The sequence below is a fragment of the Jaculus jaculus genome, chromosome 19 (assembly GCF_020740685.1).
Source record: "Jaculus jaculus isolate mJacJac1 chromosome 19, mJacJac1.mat.Y.cur, whole genome shotgun sequence".
Classification (NCBI taxonomy): domain Eukaryota; kingdom Metazoa; phylum Chordata; class Mammalia; order Rodentia; family Dipodidae; genus Jaculus; species Jaculus jaculus.
In genome coordinates this window covers 7,575,867-7,597,942 of record NC_059120.1, presented here as the reverse complement: position 1 = coordinate 7,597,942, position 22,076 = coordinate 7,575,867, and the positions used below count along the sequence as shown (strand labels likewise).

The 22,076-nt window shown below is 45.9% G+C and overlaps 1 protein-coding gene and 1 non-coding gene across 6 annotated transcripts in view; one reads left to right on the top strand and one right to left on the bottom strand.

Moving 5' to 3' along the window:
* The window catches only part of Miga1 (mitoguardin 1), a 63,922-nt gene extending 50,752 nt beyond the window's left edge, over window positions 1-13,170 (bottom strand). For 2 of the 5 annotated variants that reach the window (XM_045138357.1, XM_045138361.1), the window contains exons 1-7: window positions 13,126-13,170; window positions 10,807-10,971; window positions 8,754-8,931; window positions 8,291-8,427; window positions 6,643-6,769; window positions 3,891-4,024; window positions 138-261 (exon numbers count right to left, since the gene is read on the bottom strand). In XM_045138357.1, coding sequence (XP_044994292.1) covers window positions 138-261; window positions 3,891-4,024; window positions 6,643-6,769; window positions 8,291-8,427; window positions 8,754-8,931; window positions 10,807-10,905 — 799 coding nt within the window. In that variant the 5' untranslated portion in view covers window positions 10,906-10,971; window positions 13,126-13,170. Of the gene's footprint in view, window positions 1-137; window positions 262-3,890; window positions 4,025-6,642; window positions 6,770-8,290; window positions 8,428-8,753; window positions 8,932-10,806; window positions 10,972-11,071; window positions 11,093-12,447; window positions 12,555-13,125 lie in introns of those variants that run through there. The other 3 variants (XM_045138359.1, XM_045138360.1, XM_045138358.1) reach the window with 3 other exon arrangements.
* On the top strand, window positions 12,030-12,133 carry LOC123456113. The gene has a single exon (XR_006634334.1). It is a non-coding gene; the product is annotated as a U6 spliceosomal RNA (small nuclear RNA).
* Window positions 13,171-22,076: the final 8,906 nt, after the last annotated feature.

The following is a 22,076-nucleotide window of genomic DNA, read 5'->3' as shown; positions in this document are numbered from 1 at the left end:
CCCCTCCCTTGGAAACTTGATAAAACACATCTAACTTAATACATGAGACACTTAAGCAAATCATTTCAATAATATGAAAGAAAAACTTGAATTTCACTTTAAAAAAAAAACATGTAAAAATAAAATATCTACCTTACCCGTATCATTAACAAGGGAACTGGGATCAGATCCCCCCAGGGTGGCTTCGAACTCCTCTTGGAGACGGTAAGCTCTCTGAAGCAGGGCTTCAAGTTTATGGATGAACTCGGTGCTGATGATGTCCTACACAGAGAGAAAAAGTGCACACAGACAATGTGGGCTTCAGATGTGGATGTCCTAAACACAAAGTGGAATAATGGGGTTGGGAGAGGGCTCAGGAGTTAAAGGTACTTGGTTGCAAAGTCTGCTGGTTTGTATTCAATAACCTGGCCACATGAAGCCAGACAGGCTTCATTTGTAGCAGTGAGAGGTCCTAGTGCATCCATATACACACACACACACACACACACACGCACGCACATATGCACGTACATACAAATATGAGTACACACAAATAATTAATTAGGGCTAGAGAGATGGTTTAGTGGTTAAGGCACTTGCCTGCAAAGCCTAAGGAACCAGACTCGACTTCCCAGTATCCACACAAGCCAGATGCACAAGGTGTCACATGTGTCTGGACTTCATTTGCAGTGGCTGGAGGCTCTGGTGTGCCATTCTCTCTGTTTCTATGTCTCCCCCCCCCCCCCGCCTGCATCTCTCAAATAAATAAATAAATAAATATTTATTAAATATTTTGGTTTTCCGAGGTAGGGTCTCATTCTAGCTCAGGCTGACCTGGAATTCACTCTGTAGTCTCAGGGCGGCCTCGAAATCATGGTGATTCTCCTACCTCTGCCTCCCAAGTGCTGGGATTAAAGGCATGTGTCACCACACCTGGCTTAAAAATATTTTTTAAAAAAATAAGTGGTGTGGTGGTGCATGTCTTTAATCCCAGCACTCGGGAGGCAGAGGTAGGAGAATCGACGTGAGTTCAAGGCCACCCTGAGACTACAGAGTTAATTCCAGGTCAGCCTGGACCAGAGTGAGACCCTACCTCAGAAAACCAAAAAAAAAAAAAAAAAAAAAAAAGTGAAGTGGGCTAGAGAGATGGGTTAGTGGTTAAGGCACTTGCTTGCAAAGCCAAAGGACTTTGGTTCGATTCCCCAGGACCCATGTAAGCCAGATGCACAGGGTAGCACACACATCTGGAGCTTGTTTGCAGTGGCTGGAGGCCCTGGTGCACCTATTCTTTCTCTTTCTCTTCCTCTACCTCATTCTCTCTCTCTCAAATAAATAAATAAATAATTTTTTTTTTTTTTTAAAGAGGAAGAATAGTGAAGCATCAGCACTTGGGAGGCAGAGGTAGGAGGATCACTGTGCGTTTGAGTTCACCCTGAGACTACATAGTCAATTCTAGGTCAACCTGGGCTAGAAAAAGACCCTACCTCGAAAAAAAAAAGAAGTGAAGCGGGGAATGGTGGCACACACCTTTAATCCCAGCACTTGGGAGACAGAGGTAGGATCGCCATAAATTCCAGGCCACCCCGAGACTACATAGTGTCCAGGTCAGTTGAGAACCTACCTCAAAAAAACAGAAAAAGGGAAAAAAAGTGAGAAAATAATCTTCTTTAAAAATAAAATAAAATAATAAAGAGGGACATAAAAGCCACTGTTTGTCATAGAAAGAACAGTCCAGGAGTCATGAGGCCTAGCTTCTAGCTGTGTCTTTGGCAAACTTACTTCTATTCTCAGGTAGTCAGTTCTTAATCTATAAGATTAAGGAGTCAGAGTAGATCAGGGCTTCTCAAAGAGAGATCCCTGGACTAGGGACATCATTATCACCTGGGGACTTAGCATATGGCGCACAGGACTGTAGTCCCAACACCTGGGAGGTGGATACAGAAAGACCAGGAGTTCTAGGTCATCCTTCTCTACATAACAAATTAGAGGCTTGCCAAGGCTACAAGAGACCCTGCCTGGAACAAAACAACAAATAAAGACAGAAACAGATAAATGAGTGACTATGATTTTTGCTGAGCATGGTGGAGCACACCTATGTTCCCAGTCCCCAGAAGGTGACTCAGGAGGACTGCTGACAAGTTGGAGGCCAGACTGGTCTATACAGCAAGTTCTAGACTGGCTGAAGCTTCACAGTGAGGAAAAAAAAAAAAAGAGAGAAAGACAGAGAGAGAGAGAGAGAGAGCCAGGTGCAGTGATTCACGCCTACGACCCCAGCACTTGAGCAGTTGAAGTCGAAGGATCATGGTGAGTTCAAGGTCAGTTTGGACTACACAGTGAATTCCAGGTCAGTCTGGGCTAGAGTGAGAACCTACCTTGAAAAATAACAACAAAAAAACTACAGGGCTGGACAGATAGCTTAGCAGTTAAGGCACTTGCCTGCAAAGCCAAAGGACCCAGGTTTGATTCCTCAGGACCCATATAAAGCCAGATTCACAAACTGGCATATGCATCTGGAGTTTGTTTGCAGAGGATGAAGACCTGGTATGCCCATTCTTTCTGCCTTTCCCTCTAATAAATAAAATAAAAATTAAAACCTAAAAAACAAGAGATGGCTTAACTGTTAAGGTGTTTTGCCTGCAAAGACAAGGGATTCCAATCCCGGTTCAATTCCTCAGGACCCACATAAGCAGATGAACAAGGGGCACATGCGTCTGGAGTTCATTTGCAGTGGTTAGAGGCCCTGGTGCACCCATTCTTTCTCTTTCCCTCTTTCTCTCTCAAATAAATAAATAAAATTAAAAAAAAAAAAAACAAAAAACTAGACTGGCGAGATGGCTCAATGCATAAAGGCACTTGAAGCCTGGGTTCAATTCCCCAGTACCCACATAAAGCCAGATGCACAAAGTGGTACATGGGTCTGGGAGCTCAATTGTAGCAGCAGAAGGTCCTAGAGCACCCACACTCTCTATCACTCTTTGTCTAGTAAATAAATATTTTTTAAAACCCACAAAAATCAACCTAGACACTTTTCATTATATACCCCAATCCACAGAATTAGGAATCTATTGAACAAGACCTTTAAGAAACCTAACACACACCTGTGTTTGAGAGTTACAAGTCTAATCAATGATCAAAATGAACTAGCCAAGATCTACCTCTGGTTTATTTTTGTAAATACGGTAGCTCATAATTAAACCCGAAGCATGAAACAGACTCTCAAAAAATCCTTTAAGCTGGGTGTAGTGGCACACACCTTTAATCCCAGCACTTGGGAGGCAGAGGTAGGAGGATCGCCATGAGTTCGTGGCCACCCTGAGACTCCATAGTGAATTCCAGGTCAGCCTGGGCTAGAGTGAGACCCTACCTCAAAAAAAACCCAGAAAAAAAAAAAAAAATACCACAGTGCTGGAGAGATGGCTTAGTGATTAAGGCATTTACCTATGAAGCTTAAGGACCCATGTTCAACTCTCCAAGTCCCATGTAAGCCAGACACACAAGGTGACGCAAGCACACAAGGTGGCACATATGTCTGAAGTTCAATTGCAGTGGCTGGAGGCCCTGGCGCACCAATTCGCTCCCTCTCTCTCATTAAAAAATAATAATAATAAATAAATAAAGGGCTCTAGAGATTGCTTAGTGGTTAAGGTGCTTGCCTGCAAGATATAAGGCCCTAGGTTTGATTCCCTAGGACCCATGTAGGCCAGATGTACAAGGTGGCACATGTATCTGGAGCTTGTTTGCAGCAGCCCATTCTGTCTCTCATTCTATCTGCCTCTTTCTCCCTCTTTCTCCCTCTCTCAAATCAATCAATCAATAAATATTTTTTTAAAAGTTAATACCACAGGAAGAACATGCATTGCATCAACAATGAAACCCCCCTGACTCTCCCCATCCTACAAAGATGGCCTTACATCCACACTTTCTTCAGCGATGGCGTCTCCTGCTCCCAGCTTAATGGTGCCGCAGGCCTCATCTTCAGCCTGTCGATTCCGAAAGCTCAGGGCTTGTTCCCATCGACGCAGGGCCTCTTCAAACAGTTCCATCCCTAAAAATTAATAATGCAACGGCTAGGAGACAGCAGGGAGAGCGCTTGGTTCGGTCCCCAGCACTGTACAAACGAAGCATGGTGGGCAGTTATAGGCCAGCGCGCGGTGGGCAGAGGTGGGGGGAGGCTCAGAAGTTCTTACGAGCTGCTGAGCTAGGGCAAGACCCAACCTCAAGAAAGCAAAAAAAAAAAAAAAAAGCTGTTGGAAGCCTACTGTGGTGGCACATGCTGGTGACCCAAGTCGTGGCAGGCAGAGAGGAGGGAAGGTCAGTCCTTCAGCTGCACAGTGACCTCAGGGCCTTCGTGAGACTCAAAAGATGAGAGAGCTGCTTAAAAACCAAGGAAGCCGTTCCAGCCACACTGCTTTTGGGATCTAGTAGTAAAAATCCCTCTCCTCTAACAGCACTCCTTCCATTATCTGTAAAATGCAGAAGCCGAAGCAAATAAAATCCTTTATAGCGAGATAGGGCTCTCCTTATTTGACTGTCGACAGCTAAGAATATCCTTTTCATTTTCCTCCTAAAAAATATACAGTGCCTGACACTACCTAAACAAGACCATCATAATAGGAGGAAAAGATGGTGACATCAAAATAAAAGAGAGACTTGATTGAGAGGGGAGGGGATACGATGGAGAGTGGAGTTTCAAAGGGGAAAGTGGGGGGAGGGAGGGAATTACCATGGGATATTGTTTACAACCATGGAATTTGTGAATAAAAAATAAATTAATTTAAAAAATTGCACTTGAAGCTGGACATGGTGGCACACACCTTTAATCCCAGCACCCAGGAAGCACAGGTAGGAGGATCACTGTGAGTTCGAGGCCACCCTGAGACTACATAGTTAATTCCAGGTCAGCCTGAGCTAGAGTAAGATCCTACCTTGAAAAGCAAAACAAAAACAAACAAACAAACAAAAAAACACATCTGTACTTGAAAGACAAGTATACTTACTAAATATTTATTAAAAGACAATTATAGGGGCTGGAGAGCTGGCTTAGCGGTTAAGGCATTTGCCCACAAAGTCAAAGGACCCAGGTTCAATTCCCAAGGACCCACATTAGCCAGAAGCACAAGGGGGCGCCCGCATCTGGAGTTCACTTGCAGTGGCTGGAGGCCTGGCACGCCCATTCTCTCTCTCTTTCCCCCTTTATTATAGGACTGGACAGATGGTTTAGCAGTTAAAGTACTTGCTTGCAAACCAAAGGACCCAGGTTTGATTCCCCAGGACCCACATTTAAGCCAGATGCACAAGGTGGTACACGCGTATGGCATTTGTTTGCAGTGGCTATAGGCCCTGGCATGTCTGTTCTCTTTCCTTCTCCCTCTCCCTCAATTAAATTTTTTTTTTTTCCAAGGTAGGGTTTCAATCTGGCTCATGCTGACATGGAATTTACTATTCGTCTCAGGGTGGTCTCGAACTCATGGCGATCCTCCTACCTCTGTCTCCTGAGTGCTGGGGTTAAAGGCATGTGCCACCAGGCCAGCTTAAATAAAGTATTTTTTCTTTAAAGACAACTATAAACTGGGCATGGAGGAATACACCTCTCATCCCAGCACTTGACAGACTGAGGCAGGAAGACTATTGTGACTTTAAGGTCAATCTGGGCTACACAGTGAGTTCCAGGTCACCTCAGGTACAGTGTGAGGCTTTGTTTCAAAAAGCAACAAAACAACAACAAAAGAAAAAGAAAAGGCTGGAGAGATGGCTTAGCAGTTAAGCACTTGCCTGTGAAACCTAAGGACCCACGTAAGCCAGATGCACAAGGGGGCACATGCATCTGGAGTTCGTCTGCAGTGGCTGGAGGCCCTGGTGTGCCCATTCTCTCTCTCTCTATCTGCCTCTATCTATCTGTTGCTCTCAAATAAGCAAATAAAATATAAGCAAAAAGAAAAAAATAAAAGAAAGAAAAAGAAGAAACGAACGAGCTGGCTGTGGTCTAGAGTGGGTCCAGTGCACAAAGGAGCATTTCGGATGCTGACGGAGGCTGGGGAGCGTCAGTGCACGAAGCGCTTGCCACCCCCGTCCCCCCGTATTTGAGTTAGGATCCTGAATCCCGTGAACAAGCCAGAAGCAGGGTGGCTGTATGTAACCCCAGTCCTCTGACAGGAAGGTGCAGACAAGGGGAGTTCTTAGGAGCCCGCGGACAGCTAGCCTGCGACCACAGCCATGAACGAGGCGAGTATGGACACCTGAAAGTTGTCCTCTGACCTCCACATGCGTGCCAGAGTCTGCACGTGCCTGTACTCACACACACACCACACATCAAAACAATGTAATAATAGCCGGGCGTGCTGCACGCGCCTTTAATCCCAGCACTCGGGAGGCAGAGGATGCAGGGTCACTGTGAGTTCGAGGCCACCCTGAGACAACACAGTGAATTCCAGGTCAGTCTGGGCTAGAATGAGACCCTACCTCGAAAAACAAAACAAAACAATAATAATAAAAAAGTTGAGCGATTCTCTTGGAACAAATCACTGGTCTGGGGTGTTTTTGCGTTTTGCAGTGCTGAGGATGAAACTAGGGGCCTGGCACGTATTCAGTCCCAATCCATTGTGTTTCTGTAGTTCCAAACTAAATCTAAGGAGCACATCTTGAGCTTTGTGGTGTTATTCCTACCCATCAGGTACAAATTCTCAGGCGTAGTCACAGGAATAGTCACGAGTTTCACGTCATCGTCATCGGCCCTGTCCCAGGAGTTGGAGTTGCCGCAAGCACAGCTGTGACAGGAATTGACACTCTGGACCTGGAAGCCAGGTTGGCAGAAGTTAGTTGGAAATCTCTCTTGTAGAGCATGCTGACGTCCTTTATATTTACCACCTGTTCTACATAAGCCCTGATCCTATCAATCACAGGTCATGGGATTTCTCTGTGCTGCTATGGCTTGTTTTGAGACAGGTTCTCACTCTAGCCCAGGCTGGCCTTGAACTCGTGGGGATCCTGCTACCTCAGCCTCCCAAGTGCTGGGATTACAGGCACTGGGCTTGGGCTGGAGAGAAGACATAACGGTTAAGGCACTTGCCTGCAAAGCCAAAGGGCACAGGTTCAACTCCCAATGACCCACATAAGCCAGAAGCACAAGGTGGCACACGCATCTGGAGTTCGTTTTCAGCAGCTGGAGGCCCTGGAGCACCCATTCTCTCTATCTGCCTCTTTCTCTCTCCCTTTCTCTTATAACTAAATAAAAGTTAAAACAATAAATAAAACATTACAAAAAAAGAAAGAAGTCTTGCCGGGCATGGAGGCACACTGTTTGTTTGTTTGTTTTAATGAGAGAGAGAGGAAGAGAGAGAGAATTGGCATGCCAGAGCCTCTAGCCACTGCAATGCAATTCTAGACTCATGGACCACCTCGTGGGTGCGACATCTTGTGCACCTGTCTTATATGGGTTCTAGGGAGTCAAAGCTGAGTCTTTAAACTTCACAGGCAAGCACCTTAACCATAAGCCATCTCTCCAGCCTGAGGCATACTCTTCTTATCCCAGCACTCAGGAGGCTGATATAGGAAGATCACTGGAGGCCAGCCTGAGACTACACAGTGAATTCCACATCAGGATAAAGCAAGAGCCTATCTAGCCAAAAAAAAAAAAAAAGAAAGAAAAGAAAAGAAAAAAAGAAGTCTTGATTATAGTCAATCAAATTTAGGACTCCCATCTGAAAAGAGGACTTCAGTGAATTGAGACTCTGCTCAAAAATATACAAGTAAGGTTAAAGAGATGGCTCAGTGGTTAAAGGCACTTGCTTGCAAAGCCTAATGGCCTGGGTTCAATTACCAAGTACCCATGTAAAGCCAGATGTACAAAGTGCTACATGAGTCTAGAGTTTGTTTGCGACAGGAAGAGATCCTAGGGCACCTATACTCATTCTCATTCTCTGTATCTCTCTCTTCTTTATTCACTTCCTCTTTCTCTCTCCCAAATACATAAAATATACATCAGAACTTCCATAAAAATTGGCAGTTTGGGCTAGAGAGATGGCTCAGCACTTAATACTTACCTGCAAAGCCTAACAACCCTGGCTCCATTCCCCAGTGCTCACACATAAATGCAGATGCACAGCGGCACACGTGTGGGGTGTGTTCACAGTGGCTAGAGGCTCTGTCACTCTCTGCTTGCAATTAACAAATTTAAATTGGCAGTTATTTTTTCAGTTTACTGTCTTAAGTACTTAAAAGTTTTATCTACACTGACCTGAGGTAACAAGCCCATTTTCCTTCCAGACATGTAAGCAAGCAAAAGACGGTCATCACACAGGCAGCGTTTACATACCGAAGCCAGGCTCTGGGCAGAGCCGGAGCACTTGCTGAAGAGCCCTCCGCTAGCGAAGGCACACCACTGAGAGCCTTTGTCTTTGGTGGAGCTTAAAGACAGCGTCAAGTTCTGTCGGCTACTCGAGCAACTTGAGCCTGGGAAGCAAACATTCCAAGAGAAAAAGTATTAATAGTTCCAATGATAAATTTCTGATAAACTCTCTAGTTTATGTTATAGTCACATCTATTTTTATTTTTAATTTTTTTTTCAAGATAGGGTTTCGCTCTAGCCCAGGCTGACCTGGAATTCGTTACGGAGTCTCACGGTAGCCTCGAACTCACGGCGATCCTCCTGCCTCTGTCTCCCAAGTGCTGATTAAAGATGAGCGTAACCATGCCTGGCTTTTTTTTTTTTTTAATATATTCATTTTTTTCCCACAGACCGTCTCTTGTGGGATACCAAAGTGGCTGTTTCCACGTACCTTTCTCAGACGCAGCCTTCTTCGGGTGTTCAAGGAGGAAGTTCTCTGGCTCCCACGGCAGGACTTTCCCTTTCTTTTTTCCTCGTCTTCTCTTAAAGTGATGGGCCAGAAAAATTACAGACACCGCACTCACTGCAGTCACCACAAACAACTTTTTAGCTACCGGAGAAAATTTGATCTGGAAAACAGAATTTGAAAAAAAAAAAATCTTACTTGTTTACTAGTAGTAAAAGTATAAGAATTAAATCTTTAAAAATTTTTTATTATTTGTTTTTGTTGTTTTTTGAGGTAGGGTCTCACTCTGGTCCAGGCTGACCTCAGGGTGGCCTCAAATTCACAACGATCCTCCTACCTCTGCCACCCAAGTGCTGGGATAAAAGGCATGTGCTACCACGTCCTGCCTTTAAAAGAAATATTTTTATTTATTTGCAAGGAGGTGGGAAGAGAGAGAGAAAAAGTGACAATGGGCACATCAAAGTCTCTTGCCACTGCAAACAAACTATAGATACAGGCCAGGCGTGGTGGCTCACGCCTTTAATCCCAGCACTTGGGAGGCAGAGGTAGGAGGATCACCGTGAGTTCAAGGCCACCCTGAGACTACATAGTTAATTCCTGGTCAGCCTGAGGTAGAGTGAGACCCTACCTCGAAAACAAAACAAAAACAAACCACATGTGCAGGTGCCACTGGCTTTTATGTGGGTACTAGGGAATTGAGGGTACTGGGAAATTCAACCAGGGATGGCAGGCTTTGCAAGCAAGTACCACTAACCACTAAGCTATCTCTCCAACCCAAGAACCAAACCTTAATCTTACCTATTTCTCAATATTATGAAGACTATAGTTTTATTCTTTCAATGACACCCAGCCATGTGCTTTGCTCATAAAGGTTTTTTTTTGTTGTTTGTTTTGTTTTATTTTTTCAAGGTAGGGTCTCATGTCTCACATCTCACTCTAGCCCAAACTGACCTGGAATTCACTATGTAGTCTCAGGGTGGCCTTGATCCTCCTACCTTTGCCTCCCAAAAGCTAGGATTAGAGGCGTGCACCACCATACCCAGCTTTTTTTTTTTTCCTTTTAAAAGTAATTTATTGGGCTGGAGGGATGGTTTAGTGGTTAAGGCACTTGCCTGCAAAGCCAAAGGACCCAGGCTCAATTCCCCAGGACCCACATTAGCCAGATGCACAAGGGGGCTTTCTCTGTCAAATAAATAAAAAAAAATAAAATATTAAAAAATATTGTATTTATTTATTTGTAAGCAGACAGGGACAGAGAGAAGAGAGACTGAGAGAGGCGGGGGTGGAGAATGGGTATGCCAGGGCATCTAGCCACTGCCTGTGAACTCCAGATGCATGTGCCACTTTGTGCATCTGGCTTTATGTGGGTCCTTAGGCTTCCCAGGCAAGTGCTTACCTGCTGAGCCATCTCTCCAGCCCATCCAGCCCTTTTCTTAAAGATCTTAATGTAGGGCTAGGGAGATGGCTTTTCACAAATTGTAAATATAACTAAAACATAATAACAAGTAGGCTCTTCATTTTTTAATATTTTTATTTATTTGAGAGAGAGAGAGAGAGAAAATGGGCACACCAGGGCCTCTAGCCACTGCAAATGAATTCTAGACACATGTGCCACCTTGTGCACCTATCTGGCTTACGTGGGTCCTGGGGAATCAAACCCAGTTCTTTGGCTTTGCAGGCAAATGCCTTAACCGCTAAGCCATCTCTCCAGCCCAACAAGTAGGTTTTAAACTGCTCTAATGAATATTTTAACTGTACCATGGAAGAACCTCAGTGGTTAGAAGTGTAGCTCAGAGGGAGAGCACCTGCTCAGCAACCCTGGGTTCAATTCCCAGCACAACACAAGGAGGCGCAGGCATTTGCAGTTTGTTTTCAGTGGCTGGAGGCCCTGGTGTGCCCATTTTCTCTTTCTGTATCTGCCTTCCTCTTTCTTGCTATCTCTCTGTCAAATAAAATAAAATATTTAAAGAATACATTGCAAAATACACTGTGAGCAATAAGCTTGTTATCCAAGTTCATGTTCATGACTTTTGTTTACCTGGGAGAGAGAATGGCACCAAGAGAGAGGAAGGCCAGACACTCGGAGTGCTGCTGTCCTCAGGGAGAGCTGCGACTCGGCCACTGTTTCCTCTGACATGGCTCCTCTTCAGGTCTTCTCTCAGGGAAACAGAGAAACTCATCAGCCACAAGGAGTTCTGGTTACCTTATCCATGAAAGATTCAAATTAAAATTTAAACTCTATTGGCTTTTTGGTAGTTAATTATTTATGCATGATACTGTACTTGTGCTGAAACCGTACTTACTAATTTCCAAAGCAGAAGAGCACACTAGCTGGAATGACTCTCAATCTTAGCCAAAAAGCCAAAATGTTCTGAAGCTGGGCTGGATTTAAGCTTTACCTTCAAGTTGTATATTTTCCTTAGAAAATTAGCTGGGCAGAGTGGCACTAGCCTTTAATCACAGCACTCGGGAGGCAGAGGTAGGTTTGCTGTGAGTTTGAGGCCCCCCTGAGAATACAGAATGAATTCCATATCAGCCTGGGCTAGAGTGAGACCAGGCCTCAAAAAAAAAAGAAAGAAAGAAAGAAGAGAGGGAATGATAACAGTAAGTAGCTATATATGAAGATGTCATGGAAAAAAATTGCTTTGAATGCTAACCTAAAAAACTGATGGGAAGGAAGGAAAAAAGGAAGGATAGAAGGAACTATTGCAGGTTCTAGATTCTCTCTCGTGGCTAACATTCATCAGCTTTTAGATCATTTAAAATCTACTTCCCACTGCCTTCCTTCAGAGGAGGTGCTGTGTAGCATTACGTGGTTCTGTCGGTTGCCAACGCTGGGGTGAGTGGGTGTGGCGGCTCACCACGGAAACCCCAGCACTCCAGAGGCTGAGAGGCAGGTGGATGGCCCTGAGTTCAAGGCCAGCCTGTTCTACATTGAGAGCCCAGGACAGCCTGATTAGAGTACTTTTAATCCTAGCACTTGGGAGATAGAGGGAGGAGGATCGCTGTGAGTTCGAGGCCACCCTGAGACTACATAATGAATTCTAGGGCTAGAGAGAGACCCTACCTCAAAAAACCAGAAAAAAAAAAGTCAACTTGGTGACCCACATATGCCTTTAGCCTCAGCACTTGGGAAACACAAGTACCAGCATTGCCATGACTTTGAAGCCAGCCTGAGCTACAGAGTGAATTCCAGGTCAGTTTGGCACTTTGCGGGGCTACAGTGACACCTCAAATCACAAAAAAAAAAAAAAAAAAAAATTGCTCCCTTTGGCAGCACACATACTAAAATTGGAATGATACAGAGATTAGCATGGCCCTTGCACAAGGATGGCATGCAAATTTGCAAAGTGTTCCAAACTTTATTTATATATATACATATATATTTTAAGGTAGGCTCTCACTCTAGCTCAGGCTGACCTGGAATTCACTATGTAGTCTCAGGGTGGTCTCAACTTAAAGCCATCCTCCTACCTCTGCGACCTGAGTACTGGGATTAAAAGCATGCACCAACGTTCCATTTTTAATTAAAAAAAAAAAAGCAAAACAATTAAATCCCCACAGGTGTTTTAAAAGTATCACAAGTTTTCATTTTTATTCTATTTATTTATTTGTGTGAGAGAGAATGGGCGGGCCAGGGCCTCTAGCCACTGCAAACGAAGTCCAGATTCATGCCCACCTTGTGTATCTGGCTGTATGAGTACCCGCGAATCAGAGCCGGGTCCATAAGTTTTGCGAGACAAGCGCCTCAAGCACGGAGCCATCTCTGCAGCCCTTCATTTCAAACATCCTAAAATTCTATTATTCTGCAACTCTGACTTTGTACTCCATACAAGACATAACAAAAACAGATGCTAAGAAAATCTAACGTGAAACCTACATCTACCCAATAACTCTATGTTTGCTTTTTTAGTATTTATTTATATTTGAGAGATAGAATGCGCGCCAGGGCCTCTAGCCACTGCAATGGAACTCCAGATGCATTGGGCCCCCTTGTGCATGTGGCTTTGCATGGGTGCTGGGGAATCGAACCCGGGTCCTTTAGCAGGCAAGCGCCCTAGCCGCTGAGCCATCTCTGCAGCCAGATCTACGACATGCAAGCGCAACGAAACGAGTAATGCGAACAATAACGGCTTCGGAGGTCGGAATAAGAACAGGATCGGTCTGTGTGCGGCGGTCCTGCCCATCACCCCAGGCTCGGGGGGGCTGAGGCAGGAGGACTGCGGCGAGTTCGAGGCCAGCCGTCCGCCTGCGTCGCAGTGGGCAGAGCCCGGCCCCGGGGCGGGGGGTCCCCACGCGCGGCGACGGGGACGCGGGCCCCGCCGCGGGACCCCAGGGCGCTCCTCCCCGCACGCACCTGCCGGTCCGCGACGCGCGCTCTCGGCTCCCGCCGCCCGCCGCCGCCGCCGCCGCAGACGCCGAGTCCTTCCGGGTCGCCCGGCGGCGCGGGGACGACGCGCGAAGCCGCGCGCGCCATGTTTGCTGAGGGCAGAGGCGTCGGCCGCGGGAGGGCGCGGTCACCGCGGAGGCGTGGGAGCGGCCTGCGGACCTAGCGGGAACGGCGGCTTCGAGTCTGTCTGTCCTTCCCAAGCAGTGCACACCGACACGCCAAGACGTTGTTAAAGGGAACAAGCGCGCTCGTACGGGCACATCTACACTGTAGACGGATGAACGTAATCGATGACGGAGGGATAGACGGGAAGACGGTAGATGCTGCCCACAGACAGGTGGCAGGAGACAGAGGACAGAGGAAAGAGAAGACCAGAGAAGCCGGCGTGGGGGGCCCGCCAATAACCCCAGAGCTCTGGAGGCAGAGGCAGGCAGATCGCTGTGAGTTCGAGGCCACCCTGAGACTACACAGTGAATTTCAGGTCAACCTGGGCTACAGCGAGACCCTACCTCGGGGAGGGGGGAGGAGGGTGAGAAGAAGGCTAAGCATGGTGGCACAGCACTTGGGAGGCTGAGGAAGGAAGATCGGCGTGAGTTCAAGGCCACCCTGGGACTACAGAGTAAGATCCAGGTCAGCCTTGGCTAGAGTAAGACCCTACCTTAGGGGGAAAAAAAAAAGATGAGGATGGATAGATAGATAGATAAATGAGCAATAAATAGGAAGATACATGGTAGCTGCTGCATATAGATAGGTGGTAGAAGAAAGATGGTAAGTAGAGAGATTGGTTGATTGCTAGTTACAAAGATAATTTCAAACCTAGAACTTCCTGGCCGGGGGAAATGTTTCAGAGGTTAAAGGCACTTGCTTGCAAAGCCTGCAGGCCCAGGGTTAGACTTCCCCAGTACCCATGTAAAGCCAGATGCACCAAGTGGTACATGCATCAGGAGTTTGTTTGCAGCAGCTAAAGGCCCTGGTACCCATTCTCTCTCGCCCGCTCTCTCTTTCTCTCTCTCTATCTCTCTAATAGTTTTTTTTTTTTTTTCCGCAAAAGGTGGAGTGTTGCAGAAAGGTTCGTATTGCTGGTAGAAATCACCCAACCAAGAGCAGCTTGTGGGAAAAGAGGTATATTTTGGCTTATAGGCTCGAGGGGAAGCTCCATGATGGCAGGTGGAAACAATGGCATGAGCAGAGGGTGGACATCACTCCTGTCCAACATAAGGTGGACCATAGCAACAGGACCATAGCAAACATTGGCTCGGGGAAACTGGCTATAACACTCATAAGCCCGCCCCCAACAATACACTCCCTCCAGGAGGTGTTAATTACTAAATCTCCATCAGCTGGGAACTTAGCATTCAAACCAACTAAATTTATGGGGGACACCTGAACCAAACCAGCACAGGAGGTGATGAGGTAGGGTCTCACTCTAGCCCAGGCTGACCTGGAATGCACTGTGTAGTCCCAGGCTGGCCTTGAATTTACTGAGCTCCTCCTACCTTGGCCTCCCAGGTGATCGGATTAAAGGCATGCACCACCACGCATCGCTAAAAATATATTGTTTTAAAATCAGCCATCCACCTGTAACTAATCCTAATTAAACAAGCTAAACAAAGTTGGGCATGGTGGCACACACACACCTTTAATCCCAGCACTAGGGAGACAGAGGTAGGAGGATCGCCATGAGTTCAAGGCCACCCTGAGACTACATAGTAAATTCCAGGTCAGCCTAAGCAATAGTGTGACCCTACCTAGGGGGAAAAAAAAAAAAGCTAAACAAATTTACAGATGTAGAGAGATGGCTCAGCAGTTTAAGGTGCTTGCCTGCAAAGCCTAACAACTCAGGTTTGATTCCCCAGTACCCACGTAAAGCCAGAAGCACAAAGCGGCACGTGGATCTGGAGTTTGTTTTGTTTGTTTTCAGTGGCTGGAGGCTCTGGGGCACCCATTCCCTTGGTCTGTCTCTCTTCTCTCTCTCTTTCTTTCTCTCTTTCTCCACCCCGACTCTCTCTCTGGGCTTGCAAATAAATATTCTTTTCTTAGGGGAGAGATGGCTTAACGGTTAAGGCACTTGCCTGCAAAGCCAAAGGACCCAGGTGTGATTTCCCAGGACCCAGGTAAGTCAGATGCACAAACAGGCATTATGGGTCTGGAGTTCATTTGCAGTAGCTGGAGGCCTTGGCACACATATTCTCTCTTTCTCTATTTGCCTCTTTCTCTCTCTCTCTCAAATAAGTGAATAAAAATTTTTTTTCTTAAAATATATGCATTTTAAACAACAAAACTAAGGCTGGTAGTATCACCATACCTGATTTTAACCTATACTACAGAACCATAGTAACAAAACAGCATGGTATTGGCTCAAAAACAGATATGTAGATCAATGGAACAGGATAGAGGACTGAGAAGTAAGTCTGGGCAGCTATAGCCACCTGATCATTGACAAAAATGCCAAAAATACTCATTGGAGAAAAGACAGCCTGTTCAACAAATGGTGCTGGAAAAACTGTGTATCTATATGTAGAAGGATGAAAATAGATCCTTATCTCTCTCCATGCACAAGAATTAAGTCCAAATGTTTCAAAGACCTTAATATCAGTCTTGAAACTCTGAGCTGCTAGAGGAAACAGTAGGAGAAACCCTTCAACATATGGGCTTAGGCAACGGCTTTCTGAATATAACCCCAGTTGCCCAGGAAATAAAGCCATGGATCAACCACTGGGAGCTCATGAAATTTGAAAGCGTTTGTACAGCAAAGAATACTGTGAAAAGTGGCAACCTACAGAATGGGAGGAAATCTTTGCCAGCTATACATTTGACAGAGGATTAATATCCAGGATATACAAAGAACTGTAAAAACTAAATAGTAAGAAATCAAATGACCCAATCAGCAGAGGGTGGCCATAACTTTAAGGCCACCCTAAGATTGCATAGTGAATTCTAGGTCAGCCTGAGCTAGAGTGAGACCTTACCTCAGGGAAAAATAAATAAATAAATAAATAAACAAACAACTTTGAGATTCCTTCTCACTCCTGTCAGAATGGCCATTATCAAGAAAGCAAATGACAATAAAGGCTGGTGAGGGGCTGGAGAGATGGCTTAGCGGTTAAGGCGTTTGTCTGCAAGGCCAAAGGATCCTGTTTCGATTCTCTAGGACCCACGTAAGCCAGATGCACAAGGGGGCACATGCATCTGGAATTCGTTTGCAATGGCTGGAGGCCCTGGTGTGCCCGTTGTGTGCCTCCCTCCCTCCCTCCCTCCCTCCCTCTCTCTCTCTCTCTCTCTCTCTCTCTCTCTCTCAAATAAATAAATAAATAAAATAAAGGTGGGTGAGGATGTGGAAAAAGAGGAACCCTTCTACACTGTTGGTAGGAATGTAATATGGTATAGCGATTGTGAAAATCAGTGTGGAGGTTCCTGAGATAGCTAAAAATAGATTTACCATATGACCCAGCTATTCCACTCTTAGGCATGTATCCTAAGGATTCATCTCACTACCTTAGAGACACTTACACATCTATGTTTATTGCAACTGGATTCACAATAGCTAGGAAATTGATCCAATCTAGTTGTCCCTCAACTGAAGAGTGGACAATGAAGATGTGGCACATTTATACAATCGATTTCTATTCAGCTGTAAAAAAAAAAAAATGAAATTATGAAATTTGCAGGGAAATGGATGGATATGGAAAGGATTACACTTAGTGAGGTAACCCAGGCCCAGAAAGCTAAGCACCACATGTTCTCTCTCATATGTGAATCCTAGCTGCAAATGTTTGGACTTGTATGTGAGTTGGAATAAAACTCAGTAGCAGAGGCCAGGAAGCTAGAAAGGGACTTTAAGGGAGGGAGGAGAGGGGAGGAATCAAGGGAATGGTATTGTATATATGTAAGTAGAGCAGATTATTGGGGGTGGAAAGGCCTAAGTGAGGTCAGGATTGGAGATTGAGTAAAGGAAGGGTGGAGGGAGGGTTAATCAGAATCTAAAAGGGTATGAATAAGTCATTGTAAACCTATTTTTTTTTTGGACAATGGTACACTCAGAAGCCATAGATTGTTACTAGAAAATTTTCATTGTCAGGAATGGGATACCTTCCTGTGGATTGTTGCCTAGGGAAGTCCCTGAAGCCTACAGCAGGGAGCTCATGAACCCTAGAGGTGTAACATCTGCTGGGGACTGGCTAAATGAACGTATTGTGCTCACCAGACTGCTCAGTAAGTGCATCTCTCAGTGTTCACACCCATACACTAATGCTACTGTCGCCTTTGGTTAGAGAAGCTTCTCTTTTCAGATGGTGGTGACCACTGTGATGACTCGAAAGGCACCAGAGTGCTGAGAAGAAGTGACAGAGGAGTGCTCAGCACTGAAACATCTCTATCACACCTTCCAAGGCTCAGGGTCCATTGTGGACAAGGTGGTGGAAAGAGTGTGAGAGCCAAAGGAAGGGTAGGACTACTTACAGTGCACTCTTACAGACACAGAATGGCCTGGAAACACATGACCTCACAGTGCCTGGACTACCTACATAAGAGCATCATAATAGGAGGAAAAGATGATGACATAAAAATAAAAGGAACCGATTGAGAGCTATGGTGGTGTGATTCAGGTGTCCCCCATAAACTTAGGTGCTCTGGATGCTAGGTTCCCAGCTGGTGGACATTTGGGAAATAACACCTCCTGGAGGTGGTGGATTGCTGGTGACAGGCTCACAGATGTTACAGCCAGTTTCCCCATGCCAGTGTTGGGCACACCCTCCTGTTGCTGTGGTCCATCTTATGTTGGCCAGGGGGTGATGTCCACCCTCTGCCCATGCCATCATTTTCCCTTGCCATTGTGGAATTTCCCCCCAAGTCTGTGAGCCAAAATAAGCCTCTTTTTCCCACAAGCTGCTCTTGGTTGGGTGATTTCTACCAGCAATGCGAACCTGACTGCAACAGGAGGGGAAGGGATATGATGGCGAGTGGCGTTGCAAAGGGGAAAGTGAGGGGGGTGGGAATTATGGTTTATTGTCTATAATTATGAAAGTTGTCAAAAAAAAAAAGATGTGCACCACCATATTCAGTGAAAACAACATTTAAAAACAAATGTTTCTGGATGTGGTGGCGCACGCTTTACTCCCAGCACTTGGGAGGCAGAGGTAGGAGGATTGCTGGGAGTTGGAGGCCATTCTGAGAGTACGGAATGAATTCCAGGTCAGCCTAGGCTAGAGTGAGACCCTACCTCAAAAAATAAAACAAAACAAAAAGATAATTTACAAACAAAACAAAAACCATGAAGGGCTGGAGAAATGGCTTGGTGGTTAAGGGACTTGCCTGCAATGCATAATGACGTGGGCTTCATTCCCTGGTGCCTATGTAAAGCCAGATGCACAAAGTGGTGTATGCATCCAGAGTTCATTTGCAGTGACTGGAGGCCCAGGCACACCAATCTGTTCCCCCTATCTCCTTGCAAATAAATAAAATATCTGAAAAACTACATGTGGACGTGAGGGTGGTCTGGCTGTGACATCAGTCACCCCGTTGATCACCAGGCTTGATTCGTCTGAGCTGGCTGGCCAAGTGGGTGTTCCTTCACCCCTCACTGCTTGTCAGGCATCAGGCGTCCCTCCCAAAGCCGCGTGCTCTGTGGAAGAGGACGTCCTTCCTGGGGTACAGGAGTGGCACTCGGTCAAGGGCATATGAGCAGCTGCTGCGCTCCCTGGCTTGACTCTCCAAACCAGCTTTAAAGGCCCATTTATAGCAAGAAGAAAGTGGAGTAGTCACGCTTCCAAGACTCCAGACACATCCAAATGAGACACGGCAGTCTGCCTTTCTTAAAAACCAACTACATGAAAGGAGGGGACTGTGACTAAGAGGAAGGGGATCAAAGCGAGTGGAAGGGGAACAAGAGAGGGTGAATGTAATCAATGTACATATAAATACATGTAAAAATGTCAAAATGAACCCATTAACACATGTCCATTAACAAATACAGCCAGGACTGGGTGTAGTGGCACGTGCCTTTAATTCCAGCGCACTCGAGGCAGAGGTAGGAAGATGGCCATGAGTTCAAGGTCACCATGAGACGACAAAGCAAATTTCAGATCAGCCTGGGCTAGTGTTAAGACCCTACCTCGAAAAACAAAAATAAAAACAAACAAACAAACAAACAAAAAACACCCCAGCACTCACGAAGCTGAGGCTGGAGGATCACCGTGAGTTTGAGCCAGCCTGGGCTAAAGAGTGAGTTCTTGGTCAGCCTGGGCAAGGGTGAAGACCTTGCCTCAAAAGTCAAACAAAAAAACCCACAGAAAAGAATCATGATTGCCAAACATAGTTACAGTGAAAAGTCAACATAAGTTTGTATGACTAGCTTAAACCACGTGAGGAAGATGTTAGTATTCCTATCAAATGAAGAAAAATGGGCAATCCTTTCTGCTTCACATTTTCCACTTAGGAAATGGCAAATGTGAAGAAAGACCGTAACCAAGCTGTTACCAGGTGCACAGTAACCAGGCCCAGCCCAGAGCCCTGTGTAACAATGTTTGCTCTTAGACATGAATGAACTTCTCTCCCCCACACCTTCCCCAGGTAGGGTCTCACTTTTGCCCCGGCTGCCCTTGAACTTACAGCTACCCTCCTACCTCAGCTTCTTGAGTGCAAGGGCTAAGGGCATGCACCACCATGCCATTTTCTTTTCTTTCTTTCTTTCTTTATTTGAGAGTGACAGACAGAGAGAGAAAGACAGATAGAGGGAGAGAGAGAGAATGGGTGCGCCAGGGCTTCCAGCCTCTGCAAACGAACTCCAGACGCGTGCGCCCCCTTGTGCATCTGGCTAACGTGGGACCTGGGGAACCGAGCCTCGAACCGGGGTTCCAGCCCTGAAGTTGATGCCTTTTTAAAAGCGTGTGTGGGGCTGGAGAGATGGCTTAGCGGTTAAGCGCTTGCCTGTGAAGCCTAAGGACCCCGGTTCGAGGCTCGGTTCCCCAGGTCCCACGTTAGCCAGATGCACAAGGGGGCGCACGCGTCTGTGGAGTTCGTTTGCAGAGGCTGGAAGCCCTGGCGCGCCCATTCTCTCTCTCTCCCTCTACCTGTCTTTCTCTCTGTGTCTGTTGCTCTCAAATAAATAAAAAATTTAAAAAAAAAAAGCGTGTGTGTGTGTGTGTGTGTGTGTGTGTGTGTGTGTGTACATGCACGCGCTCAGGTCAGGTACAGGAGCATTGGAACTCTGGTTGGTAGGCTTGCAAGCAAGTGTCTTTAACCACTGAGCCATCATTACCCCAGGCCCCAAAGTTGAGGTTTGATTAATTTGGGAACTTCAGATGTGTGCGCCCCCTTGTGCATCTGACTAACGTGGGCCCTGGGGAATCGAACCTGGGTCCTTTGGCTTTGCAGGCAAATGCCTTAACCACTAAGCCTTCCCTCTAGCTCCCTATTTGTTTTTAAAGTTGCCATACAGATATTTAGATATCATTCCTTCTGGCATTGTCAAATACAATTTGTTTTGTTGATTCTGGTCCAACTTCCTGTCCCCAATCCCTCTGTCTCCTCCAATTCTTTTTATTTTATTTTATTTTATTTGAGAGAGAGAGAGAGAAGGAGGCAGATGGTGGGGGCGGGGGGAAGGAGGCAGATAGAGAGAGGGAGAATCTGTGCGAAAGGGCTTCCAGCCACTGCAAATGACCTCCAGACATGTGCGCCACCTTGTGCATCAGGCTTATGTGGGTCCTGGGGAATTGAAGCTGGGTCCTTTGGCTTTGCAGACAAGCGCCTTCACCACCAAGCCTCCCTTCCAGCCCTGTCCCTCCAATTCTCCTCTGTCCCCTGATGTCCTCCCACTTCTGTGTACACGTGTCCTTTCACCCGTCCCTCACCCTTCTTCCAGCTGCTCTCTCTTATACACACTCTTGGTTGACATTCTGTCTTTATAGATTTTACATGCATTTCCTACAATTTATATCTATATTACAAGCTAAGACCTACAAATCAGAGAGAACATTCAATTTGGGGCTTTCTGAGTTACTTGACTTACTATGATTATTTCCAGGTCCATCCTGCAAATTTCATAATTTTTTTGGTTTTTGTTTTTGTTTTTGTCTTTATTTTTTGAGGTAGAATCTCACTCTAGCACAGGCTGACCTAGAATTCACTCTGTAGTCTCAGGGTGGCCTTGAACTCACAGCGATCCTCCTACCTCTGCCTCCCGAGTGTGGGATTAAAGGCGTGTGCCACCATGCCCAGATCTGAATTTCATAATTTCATTTTTTCTTTTCTTTTTGTAAAAATTTTTATTTGGGAGAGAGAAAGAGGCAGATAGAGAGATAGAGAGAGAGAGAGAGAGAGAGAGAGAGAGAGAGAGAGAGAGAATGGGGGCTGGGGAGATGGCTTAGCAGTTAAGGTGCATACCTGCGAAGCCTAAGGACTTTGGTTTGATTCTCTAGGTCCCACATAAGCCAGATGCACATGGTGGTGCATGTGTCTGGAGTTTGTTTGCAGTGGCTAGAGGCCCTGGTGCATCCATTCTCGCACACACTCTCTCTCTAATATATAGATAAATAAAAATTTTAAAAAATCTTTAAAAAAAAAAGAGAACGGGAGTGCCAGGGCCAGTAGACAGTGCAAAGGAACTCCAGATGCATACACCACCTTGTGTATCTTGCTTATGTGGGGCTTGGGGAATTGAACCTGGGTCCTTTAGCTTTGCAGGCAAGTGCCTTAACCCTAAGCCATTTCCAGGCCCATAATTTCACTTTCTGTACTCTCAGTCCTAATTTTATTTTTTACTTTGAGAGAGAGAGAGAGAGAGAGGGAGGGAGGGAGGAGAGAGAAGGAGAATGGTGTGCTAGGACCTTCATCCACTGCAAACGAACTCCAGACGGGTACGCACCTGTGGCATGTGAAACACTGCGTGCTTGCGTCACTGTGCATCTGGCTACATGGGA